At 35.4% G+C, this 12029-nt stretch overlaps 2 protein-coding genes across 3 annotated transcripts; both read left to right on the plus strand.

Annotated features, from left to right (window-relative positions):
• The first annotated feature begins 1646 nt into the window (after positions 1-1646).
• Positions 1647-4909, plus strand: LOC112000782 (probable polyamine transporter At1g31830). Of its 2 annotated transcripts, none has more exons than XM_024032946.2 (2): positions 1647-1891; positions 3116-4909. In XM_024032946.2, the coding sequence occupies exons 1-2, from the start codon at positions 1756-1758 to the stop codon at positions 4579-4581; spliced, it is 1602 nt and encodes a 533-aa protein (XP_023888714.2). In that variant the 5' UTR covers positions 1647-1755; the 3' UTR covers positions 4582-4909. The 2 variants fall into 2 exon arrangements, with proteins under 2 accessions (XP_023888714.2, XP_023888715.1); XM_024032947.2 differs by having other exon boundaries at positions 1778-1891; positions 3133-4909.
• A 1672-nt stretch (positions 4910-6581) lies between these two features.
• On the plus strand, positions 6582-9210 carry LOC112036138 (serine/threonine protein phosphatase 2A 57 kDa regulatory subunit B' beta isoform). Its single transcript, XM_024068954.2, has 2 exons — positions 6582-7909; positions 8390-9210. Exons 1-2 carry the CDS (start codon positions 6845-6847, stop codon positions 8687-8689), a joined length of 1365 nt encoding a protein of 454 aa, XP_023924722.2. The 5' UTR covers positions 6582-6844; the 3' UTR covers positions 8690-9210.
• Positions 9211-12029: the final 2819 nt, after the last annotated feature.

Raw genomic sequence — 12029 nt, forward strand, 5'->3', positions numbered from 1 at the left:
TTAATGAGAGGACTTTCTAGTGTGCCAAACAGGATGGCAATAGGGCGGGGCCGAAGGATGTAGTCTTCATCTCCACCTCATATGGTTTTGTCTTATCCCATTTCTGCCCCACCCCGCATGACAAGGAGAACTTTCTCACCCCATTCGTGCCCCTTGGGGCCCCGTGAAGTCCTGTTCCACCCCATAAAACTTTACTTTTTGTTAATTTGCCCTACAATTAGTATAATTTTTTTAATGAAACCTATTTCATTAATAAAAATATACTTGAAATTACAACTAAATTTATCTCATCAAATCGAATCAATTTTTAGAAAAAATTGAATAACATATCCAAGTGTTTACAAGAAAATCACAAAAAAAAAAAAAAAAACTCACAGTATAACATATAACAAAATAAAGGCAGAAAACCACATTGGGTAGAATAAAATAAGCTAATATTGATATGTTTGTTTAAATAGTAGGATTTAGGGGTATGGAAAATTTACAATTATAGTCCTAAGCAATGCAGGGACGGGTAAAAAGTCTAAACTCATCCCTACTCTGTCCCGTGTGGGGCTAAAATCATGCTCCAACCTTACCCTACCACCTTTACGAAGTGGAAAAAATTCATGCATTGCAAAGCAGGGAGGGGCAGGTTAAACAGGACGGTGCAAAATTGCTATCCCTATGCCAAAGCTCAGATTGAGTCATTGAGATTTTGTATAATAGCTAGTTGTTATATTGTTCAATTATATTTCAAGTTTCAATGAGTGAGATTAAAAATAAACAAGTTCATTTTTTAATTTCAATCTTTAGATCAAAATTTTTAACTTTTTAATTTTTAATTTTTGCCCTTTCAGCTTTTACTTAAGTCAATATTATATGGAATTTCACATCAGATCCAATCAATATTTATTGTGCCCAACCCAAGGGCCATTAATTGCAATTCATCCCGCCTTAACAAAAAACTTGAGAAAGGCGGCCTAGGCAAAAATCTCATCAACTAACCATTGAGCCTTTTAAGCCGTAAAAAGATCAGTCGGATATAAGGTATTTATTACATGGAGAGAGAGAAGAAGAAAGATATAAAAGGACTCCTTCTCTTCAGAAGGAGAGAGAAAGCAAAACAAGGGCAATGAAATAGAGTATAAAATAAATATCCTTTCTTTTTATCTTTGCTAACTTAACCATCAAAACGACTCTAATAGTCCTCCATGGGGCCGATCTTTGACTTCTCTATAGACAATAGGTTTTCTTATGGTTCAGGAATGTTGATTAATGATGGTGGTGCTTAGGAAGCACCTTTCTTCCACACTTGTGATCGTTCTACCCATCAAACTTACCCATTTTTTCTCAAAAAAAAAAAAAAAAAAAAACTTACCCATTTAACATAAATAATGTTCTCTTCTCAAAAAAATAAAAAAATAATGTTCATTATTTTTTAAAAGGCACGTTTTAAGGTGAGTTTCGTTTAGTTTTTTAAAATTGTTCTTTTTGGCAAAAATAATAAAATAAAATTAAAAAAACTTTTTGTTGTTGCTACTCACATCGTCTAATAGATACACACAAAAAAATCACTCTGTTTTAGACCCAAAACCAAATGGCACAATTTGTAAATTTTACATTAAATGACCTTTTCAAACCTCAATCGTAAGTTTTTTGCCAAAATCGTGGTAATCAAACGGGGCACTTAAATCTTAAAGAGCGTTAGGCTTTCAGCCGTTGGATTTGTAGATTTTGAGTTCTCTGTCTTTCTTATCTCCGTCTCTCAGAAACATGCCAAGTGGGACTCTCATTTCATGGCGTGTCGGCTTTGCCAAAATCACACACTCATATCTAACGTTGTGTCACATCTCTACCAAACAAACCACCATAGCTTTCTCCTCGCTCTGTCTCACTCCCCTTTTGAAAGGTATGTTATATGTATCTTCTTCTTTTCTTCTTTTTCTTTGTTTATGTACTCACACTTGAACTTCAAGTCGTTTTGATCTTATGGGCTTGTCTGTCTCTGAGATTGTTTACCTTAACTCAGTGAGAAGTAATATTTTCATACGTTTGTACTTTTGGGTGTATGGATGAAAATTGAAACCCCATTTGCTTCATCCTTTGGCTTGTAAAACCAACATTGTTGTTATTGCTGTTTTTGTCCTTTTTTAGTAGTCTTTGTGTATGTACGTGGGAGTTGCTGTAAATTTGTTTGTGTAAAGGATTCAAGATAAGAACTTTGAGTCTTTATTAAGAAACGAAATTGATTTTGCAGAGAATAGAGGAGGAACTTAAAACTACAGACTTAATTTTATGATCCCACAAAATGATAAAAAAGATCATACACTTTTTTTTTTTTTTTTTTTTTTTGAGAAAAGGTTAGTGAAGGATCATAATTTGGTATAAAGAAAATGCTAAAGTTAGTATTACCAGTTTGCTGCAAAGCATCATAATGTGATTGGTGTTGTTTCATCAATAATGGTGTCATTTCCAATAACAAGCTTTAGTCCCAAAATTTTAGAGCCGTCAACCTATGGTAATCCTCCTCTTTTATGTGTGCAACTTTTTGGGTTTGAAACTTACTGATATATGAGCAGAACATAATAAATAAATATTTAAATGACTTTTTTTTGTTATATGTGACACATCACTTTGTATTTGTATTTGTATTTATGGAGTAAAATTTGTAGTAATGCTAGAGATACTCTTGTATAAAGCAATGGGGTTTTTATTTTTCCTGGTTAACATTAAAATGCATTGCTCTTTTTCTTGACCTTGCTCAAGATTGCTTGTTGAAAGTTTTAGCTTGGCTTATTCAATTGGTGAATGGATTTATTTGCATATAGGCTGGTCACGACTCACAAGCACCATGGTTGGGTTGGCCCTTATGTGTTTATGCATGATTGTGTTTGATGATCAGAATTTGATATTTTATGGATAAAATGAGTTACAGGGAGACCTATTAGGTATTTGTTGTAAAAATGAACTAAAATGTGCTTAGTTTTCATTGTGAGGGCTATGCAGAAAAGCTTCCTCTAGTGAGAATTTATTTAAATATGTGAGATTGCAGAGTTTAATTGTTTTCTCTTATATCCATTCCATTTCATTCCTTTTATAATAAAAGTTTTTTTTTTTTTTTTTTAATTACTAGTTCTATATTACATGCAGAAACAGAAAAATTCATTAACTAAGCAAACTTCTGCTCAAATGATGGAGCATAATACCTCTGAGTATGCTGTTTTGGGTGAAGCATCATCTCCAAACTTAGATAAATTTCAAAAGGTATCAATTATACCCCTAGTTTTCCTAATCTTCTATGAGGTCTCTGGAGGCCCTTTTGGTGTTGAAGACAGTGTCAAGGCTGGGGGTCCCCTTTTAGCTCTTCTTGGTTTTTTGCTTTTTCCATTTATATGGAGCATTCCAGAGGCCTTGATAACTGCAGAGATGAGTACTATGTTCCCTGAGAATGGTGGATATGTTGTTTGGGTTACATCAGCTTTGGGACCTTTTTGGGGGTTTCAACAAGGTTGGATGAAATGGCTTAGTGGGGTTATTGATAATGCTCTATACCCGGTTTTGTTTCTTGACTATCTGAAATCAACTATCCCAGCTTTAGGAGGTGGTATTCCTAGGATAATAGCAGTGCTGGCTTTGACAGTGGTTCTCACTTATATGAACTATAGAGGTTTAACCATTGTGGGATGGTTTGCTATATTGCTTGGAGTGTTTTCACTTCTTCCTTTCTTGTTTATGGGAATTGTTGCATTTCCAGACTTAAAGCCTTCAAGGTGGTTTGTGGTTGATCTAGGAAATGTAGATTGGGGTTTGTATTTGAATACTCTCTTCTGGAATCTGAACTACTGGGACTCAATTAGTACTCTTGCCGGAGAGGTGGACAACCCGAGTGAGACTCTCCCAAAGTCCCTGTTTTATGCTCTTCTATTGGTTGTTTTTGGGTACTTCCTGCCTCTTTTAATTGGCACAGGAGCCATTCCACTTCATCGTGAGTTTTGGTCTGATGGGTACTTCTCAGATATTGCTAAAGTACTGGGAGGCGTATGGTTGAGAAATTGGATTCAAGCAGCTTCTGCCCTGTCAAACATGGGGATGTTTGTGGCCGAGATGAGTAGCGATTCCTTTCAACTTCTGGGGATGGCAGAGCGTGAGATGCTACCTTCTGTCTTTAGCAAGAGGTCTCGCTATGGGACTCCTCTCACTGGAATTTTATTTTCTGCATCTGGTGTAATTTTACTCTCTTGGTTGAGCTTTCAAGAGATTGTAGCTGCGGAGAACTTCTTGTACTGTTTTGGAATGATTATGGAGTTTATAGCATTTGTGAAATTAAGGATGAAATATCCGGCAGCATCTCGGCCTTATAAGATACCAGTTGGTACATGTGGAGCTATTTTGATCTGCATTCCTCCAACCCTGTTAATTTTTGTGGTTTTAGCTCTTGCTTCTCTCAAGGTCATGGCTATCAGCTTATTGGCTGTGATGATTGGGATGGTAATGCAGCCTTGTCTCCAATACACCAAGAGAAAGAGATGGTTCAGGTTTTCCATGAGTTCTGACCTTCCAGATATCCTTAATGCTCATCATCAATGTAATGAAGAATGAATGGTAGCAACATTTTTTTATTTTGTGGTAACTTATACTTCTGTGCTGTACCATGTTTCTAGACATCTTAAGTTCGCAAAGAATATTTGGTGAAAAGCTACTTGTAATGTATAGAGTTAGATATAAGTTTTTAGAGATAGGTATAAGGATTGGTTGGCATGCAATTTCACCAGAGATTGCTCAAATCACATAGGTGTCCAAGTTCTGTTAATTGGAAAGGCTATTGATGAACTTGTGTTGACCATGAGAGGCCTTAGAAAGGCTAATTTACTGGACTTCTATTAGATTATCTGTAAGTTAAATTTCATTTCCACTCTTTTACATAACACCAACTGCCTATAACTTTCTCTTCGATATCATCACATTTTTCTTTATCTTTTGTTATTTTCAACGGGTACTTATGTTCAACTCTCTCTATGAATTATGTTTGCGCATATTAAAAGAATAAGATTGAGCATCCAAGCCAACCAAGTGTTCCAAAAAACAAAAAAAACAAAAAAATACTCCCCAAATTCTTGTTAATGACAAAAAATGTCAAAAATAGAAAACCTACAGGTGGTCTATATGAAGCTGGATTTGGGTTGGCATGTGTCTTGTTTATATGCCCTGTAGAATGTATTTAAAAGAGTTTTTTTTTTTTTTTTTGATAACCTTATTTAAAAAAGTTGGTGTATTAATTTTAACCTGTATACTTTTTACTTATGCCTTCTTTTAAAAATTCCCAGCCTTTGGTTTATGAGATCTGCATATTGCCAGGATGTCAGAGAGACATTTGAATTTGAGTTAAAACTAAATGTATATCCCAATTAAATAGTTCTTATTTGATGCTAATTATTAGGCATGTTGTTGTATATCCCAATTAAATAGTTCTTATTTGATGCTAATTATTAGGCATGTTGTTGTATTAGATTTGCTTCTAGTTCTAATTACTATGTTTCCCTTATCTTAGGGATTTTTTTTTTTCTGATTTTTATTTATTTTTTTAAGATTATGAATCCCTTTTATCTTAATTTCTATAAGACAACATTGTGTAACTTTCCATTACGACAAATCTTTAGGCCTTGGTGCTTCGTACTAAAATTGTTCAGCCAAAAAAAAATATCTTCACATTTGATCATTCAAAATTGCTAGTGTCAAGCAGGTTCAACCGTTTTATAGAACTAACCACTGTACTAAGAGCCATTGTTCCTTGGTTAAGTTATGCTTTATACGTGTATGTGTGTGTGTGTGTGTAAATTCATGTTTTGCTACTTTTGTTTTACAATTGATCCAGTATGCTAGTGAAGGATGTGATGAATAAACATAGTGGATTTCAGATTTCTACTATTGGTTTGCAACATCAAATCAGATTTTTTTTTACCCATAGATTCAGTGTAATTCTCATAATAGGAGTTTGAAAAAAAGAGATTGATGGATATCCTTTTTCATTGTCCTCTTCTTTTCCAACCACCATTCTCTTCTCTCTCTAACTCTCTCCCTCTCCATCTTACTTATTGTTGGTCACCATCCTCTTTTTATTATTGGTTGGTAATTTGCCTCTTCAAGAATCTAGCGGTCATTATTAACTTTTTTACAACTTTGTTGCATGTCTGAGCCTCTGGGGCAGTCTGCATAGTCTTTGTTAAATCTATTTCATCCCACTTTGATCTGCTACACTTGGTAGTTTTAATTACAATAGCTCCAAACAGTCCGTTAGAAAGCCAACTTCTTGTATTTTCTTAAAGCCTTTCCTTTAATAGATGTGGACCCTATGATTCAAAACCTTCAGATAGGAAGGTTGGCAAGGCACATGCATGCGGTGTTGTCTTGTACCTTTGGCTAATATGCTGTTATGAGGTGACACCAACTTACAATAACTAGAAAAGCCCACGTGGCGTTCACCCACATGAGGAACAGTAACATAGAAGATCCACAAGGACTTTTGTCACTTTCCATGTCACATTGCTATGAAAATTCCATAGTCCATTGTGGGTCGGATATTACAACTTTTCTTGTCTATAAAACATCAGCTGTCCTTTTGGCCTTTCTTTCAGAACCCAACAAAAAACAGTGATCGGTAGGAATACCTAAAATTTCCTTTGAGGCCCCTAGAAAAGATATAATCATACATTTCTAAGCAACCATCTCTGATGGAGGAAAATAGAGAGGGTAGATAAAGAGGTAGCTAATGGATGGAATCAAATAAAAAAATGGGTGCTCGCCGATGAGATCAAGCTCAACTGACACTTCCTTCTCTTGAAATTTCTAGGTGGAGGGCAACGTCATGAATTCAAGACCCATTAGGTTTGAGTTCAACTTACCACCAATCGAAAAAATGGGGGCTCAAAGAAAAACCCTGCAGGACCTCTTTAATCTGGAATCCTATAATATGAAAAGAATTAAGCATGGCAGCATCACTAGCAGGCTATCCTTTTCTAATTCTATAAATGAAGACATTCTTTCTATTATCTCTCACTGTACGTTCATCTTCACCTTCACTGACCCTTTGGAATCTCCTTCAAAGCAAGATCTCAAGCGAGTCAAGCTCACTCAGCTCCTCTCCATCTTAAAATCCTCAAAAAAACTCCAAGATCAAATTTTAGCGCCTCTCATGTCCATGCTATCGACCAACCTGTTCCGGCCACTCCCTCCACCTTCCAACCCCAGCATCAGCTCAAACTTGATTGATGACGAAGACTCCATTTCTTCTTTTCCACCAACATGGTCACATCTCCAAATTGTTTATGATATCCTATTAAGATTAGTTATCAACATGGATCCTGAGACACTTCGAGACTATGTCAATCATCCTTTCCTTCTCAATCTCCTTTCTCTTTTCCGATCCGAAGACCCAAGGGAACGTGAGAGCTTGAAGAATGTGTACCACCGGATATATTCAAGGTTCATATTCTATCGTTCATTCATGCGGAAATCAATGAATGATGTGTTCTTGCACTACATATTTGAAAAGGAGAGGCATTGTGGCATCGGAGATCTTCTAGAGATATGGGGAACTCTCATCAATGGTTTTACAGTTCCACTCAAAGAAGAACATAAGTTGTTTTTAATGAGAGTGCTAATTCCTCTGCACAAGACCAAGGGGATGCATACTTACCATAGGCAGCTGGCTTACTGTGTTTCTCAGTTTGTGCAGAAGGAGCCTGTGCTTGGAGGGGTTGTTTTTAGAGGAATTTTGAGGTATTGGCCCGTCTCTAATTGTCAGAAGGAGATTTTACTATTAGAGGAATTGGAGGAGCTGGTGGAGAATATAGATCCTGATCAGTACACAAAGTTAGCACTTCCTCTATGTACCCAGATTACGAAGTGTTCGAACAGTTGGAACTCACAGGTAAGCTCAATGATACTTTTTCTCAAATTGAAACTCTTGGTAAATTCTGTTTAAGGTCTATCCTTTATTGAGTTCTAGGATCTTTAGTTTTAATGGATTTTAGAATAGAGTCCTACAAACTTTGTTTCATCTATCATGCATTCCATTTTTTTTGCAAATTAATTGTACCAAAGAAAAGATAATTTGGAATTAACTACTACTAAAACCAGAGTTCCCATTCCAAGTATTTTATTTTCAGTTACTTTTTTTTCCCGCATCCGTCACACGGAAATGTCGATAAATCTTTGACTCTGCTATCATATGGGAATGTTGATCAAATCTTTGAGACTAACATCCTGAGCCTCATGGGTGAAAAAGTACATTTATGGGACTAGCTGCTGCTTAATATTGCTATGAAAGTCAATTAGCTTTTATTTTGGTTCTACATATCCCTCTCCTGTTTCCCTGATGAACTTAAGTGTCCTATAATTTTGGATTCAGGTTGCTGAGCGTGCACTATATGTATGGAACAATGAACACTTTGTGAAGATGGCAACACTGGAAATAGAAGAAGTATTTCCGATTGTCGTTGAAGGTGTGGAGAGAAATCTCAAATGGCATTGGAGTAAGAGCGTTCGGCAATTTACAGAAACTATAAAGGAAATGCTGGAAGATTTGGATTCAGCTTTGTACTCCAAATGCCTCCAGGAAATTGACCTCAGAGAATACAGAGCTGGCCAAGAAGAGATCAAGAGGAGAGAAAAATGGGAGAGAATAGAAATGGCAGCAAAAAAGAATTAGTTCCTCCAACCATCACATCGCATATGTGTTTCTTATTGAAGAACAAGTGTCTACAAGGAGAGAAGGTATTTCATGCATCTGATATATGCTTCCTTCCTTTGATAGCACATGGGTCAAACACAGCTGTGGAGCCTATATCTTAGGAGAGGGAAGACGCATATATCCAATGTGTGAGATAAATATTGCTACTAAATCTTTGTTGGCAATTAATGCAAAATCCCATTTAACACTAGTATCATGGAAGAACAGTAGCAAGATTGCTTGCTACTTGATGAGCTGGACTGAGAATATTTCAGCAACAAGAAAAACCATCTTATACCTGAAACCAACAGGACATGTATGCCAGCCAATCTATGCATATACACATGCAATATGTATATTAAATTTGAAGTGGTTAGTTTTCCAACTAAGTAGGTTCCAATCATCACTATAGGATGATTTTGGTGTTGAGATTTGAGAGGTCCATGATGTAGTGAAGGTTGTAACACTAAAAGGTCAATCAATGTCCATTAAACCAGTCATTGAGATCAAGCCAATCAAGTCTTTATTCCCAAAGGTTCAAGGCACAGAAAAGAATCGGCAAATATAAAACCCACTTTCTTCATGCTTCAACAACCATATAGGTGAACAATAAATTCGAAAACATTTGACATAGTTTCAACTCTAATTTGTTCTGCGTTTGCATAGTCAAGCGGACATTATAGGTTTCATTTCAAATATTTTATTGGATTACAAAAAGAAAAAAAAAAAAATAATTGATGAACCCTTCAACTTTAGCCTACTATAATCTTTTATTGGATTACAAAAATCACTGATCTAATCATCTAATAGTCCCTAAATCTTTTAGGTAGTATTGCATCCTGTAAGATTAGTATCTGCTCATATCTAAGGCTGTGTTTGTTTCAACTTCAAACTACTTCCGGAAATCAATTTCCGTAAAATTGATGTGTTTGGCTGCCTAGGAAAATTGGGTCAACGGAAATCAATTTACGCTTTGACCGAAAATAAGCCCTCAACCGGTGGAAATCAATTTCACCTTCCATTTTACCTTCAATCAATTTCCGGAAAAAAACTCTCTCAACTCTCCAAGCTCTCTCTCACACAGCTCTCACACAGATCCGGTTGGGTCGCCTGGTCCAAGCTCCGATCTGGCAACAACAAGCAAATGGCGACAACAACTCTCACACAGCAGTACTCCGATCCGGTCCAAGCTCCAAGCTCCAAGCACAGCAGCAAGTTCAGACGTCCGNTAGTATCATGGAAGAACAGTAGCAAGATTGCTTGCTACTTGATGAGCTGGACTGAGAATATTTCAGCAACAAGGAAAACCATCTTATACCTGAAACCAACAGGACATGTATGCCAGCCAATCTATGCATATACACATGCAATATGTATATTAAATTTGAAGTGGTTAGTTTTCCAACTAAGTAGGTTCCAATCATCACTATAGGATGATTTTGGTGTTGAGATTTGAGAGGTCCATGATGTAGTGAAGGTTGTAACACTAAAAGGTCAATCAATGTCCATTAAACCAGTCATTGAGATCAAGCCAATCAAGTCTTTTTATTCCCAAAGGTTCAAGGCACAGAAAAGAATCGGCAAATATAAAACCCACTTTCTTCATGCTTCAACAACCATATAGGTGAACAATAAATTCGAAAACATTTGACATAGTTTCAACTCTAATTTGTTCTGCGTTTGCATAGTCAAGCGGACATTATAGGTTTCATTTCAAATATTTTATTGGATTACAAAAAGGAAAAAAAAAAAAAAAATTGATGACCCTTCAACTTTAGCCTACTATAATCTTTTATTGGATTACAAAAATCACTGATCTAATCATCTAATAGTCCCTTAAATCTTTTAGGTAGTATTGCATCCTGTAAGATTATTATCTGCTCATATCTAAATATCTGTTGAAGTACCACGTGCTTGCGAATAGTTAATTCACCACTTTGGTGTATACATGGGATTTTCAATATTTTTTTCCGCATTTTCTAATCAATGTCATTTGAAAGGAAGATTTTATTCTAATTGTGTTAATAATAATAATAATAATAATAATTGTGGGACTCTAAGCCAAAAATAATTACAAGTGCAACACTTGGTCTAGGCAAAAATTGACCCCACAATAATAATGTAGAAGAAATTTCACAATAAAACTTACACAATAATCATAAAACAAGCCCCTCCCCCCTCCCCCACATATTCTTTGGTGATGAAATGATCACACCTGCAATGAAAAACAAAATTTGATGAAGTAAAAAACCAATAAAGAACCAATACCAAGGGAAAAAACAATTCAAAGGTACCTCTACTCCAATAAGGAAATTCACTATATAAAGAAAAGTTTTACAATATAGCTCATACTTATGACTCTAGACTCTACTCAGAAGATAAACTTATTAATGTGGCCCTACACCAACTCTAAAGTCTAGACCTTCTAAACTCTTTGTATATAAACCCCTTCTCACAATCGCTCGAAGAATAAGTCCAACAAAATCTTTTAATGTTTAGCCATTTTCTCTCCTTTCATCCTCTCTATATTCTCTATCATTGTGAAAGTAGTTTAGAGCAAGCAAACTGAAAATTGATTTCCATCAACTCAACTGAGATTTTTTGCTCAATTGGGATTTTCTGCTTAAAATTCAAGTTGTGCCAAAAAAACCCAACCAAACCCCTACATTGAGCCTTTATGACTTATAAGGATAAAAAGGTAAATAAATCTTGCATATACAACAAACAAACCCATCCCGAACACTTTTTATATACTCATGTCATTTACACGTTTAATGTTGTTTTATCACACCACAAACAAATGCCAAGTCCAACTCTTCTTTTTTATATAGAGTAATATAAGAAAACCATTTGTGCCTCCTTGTGTGTGTATATAGATAAGGGCACAAAACAATATAATTGTGAAAAAACACATAAACACAAATGTTTGTAAACATAAACAAAGAAATAATTTTTATATATATTCACATACACCAATTCATTGTTTTCTAGACATTCTTTGCATTAAACAATATATCCCAAATTTGTGTGTACACACACACACCAATTAATTGTTTCCTAGACATTCTTTACATCAAACAATATATCTCAAATTTATAATGTGTTTAGCATTGGTTTGTTTTAAGTTGTTCAATTTGGCACAAATTCTCATGCTATACATATGTCAAGATGCACTTATATAAGACAATAATTAACATTGTTGTGGAATTTCAAAAGTAGACACTTACTTTTGCCCATTTGAGCCTATTAGGACATTCATGTCAATCATACATTAGGCACGACTTCTTAAGCTATATATGTGTCAAGATACACTTATGTT

Source organism: Quercus suber, unplaced genomic scaffold (genome assembly GCF_002906115.3).
Source record: "Quercus suber isolate HL8 unplaced genomic scaffold, Cork oak 2.0 scaffold_503, whole genome shotgun sequence".
NCBI classification, from domain to species: domain Eukaryota; kingdom Viridiplantae; phylum Streptophyta; class Magnoliopsida; order Fagales; family Fagaceae; genus Quercus; species Quercus suber.

Excerpts from the sequence above, each read along its gene's own strand:
- LOC112036138 (XM_024068954.2), top strand. The coding sequence starts at position 6,845 with ATGAATTCAAGACCCATTAGGTTTGAGTTCAACTTACCACCAATCGAA. Across the intron at positions 7,910-8,389 it reads CGAACAGTTGGAACTCACAG|GTTGCTGAGCGTGCACTATA; the intron begins GTAAGCTCAATG and ends TTTTGGATTCAG.
- LOC112000782 (XM_024032946.2), top strand. The coding sequence starts at position 1,756 with ATGCCAAGTGGGACTCTCATTTCATGGCGTGTCGGCTTTGCCAAAATC. Across the intron at positions 1,892-3,115 it reads TCTCACTCCCCTTTTGAAAG|TTCTATATTACATGCAGAAA; the intron begins GTATGTTATATG and ends TTTAATTACTAG.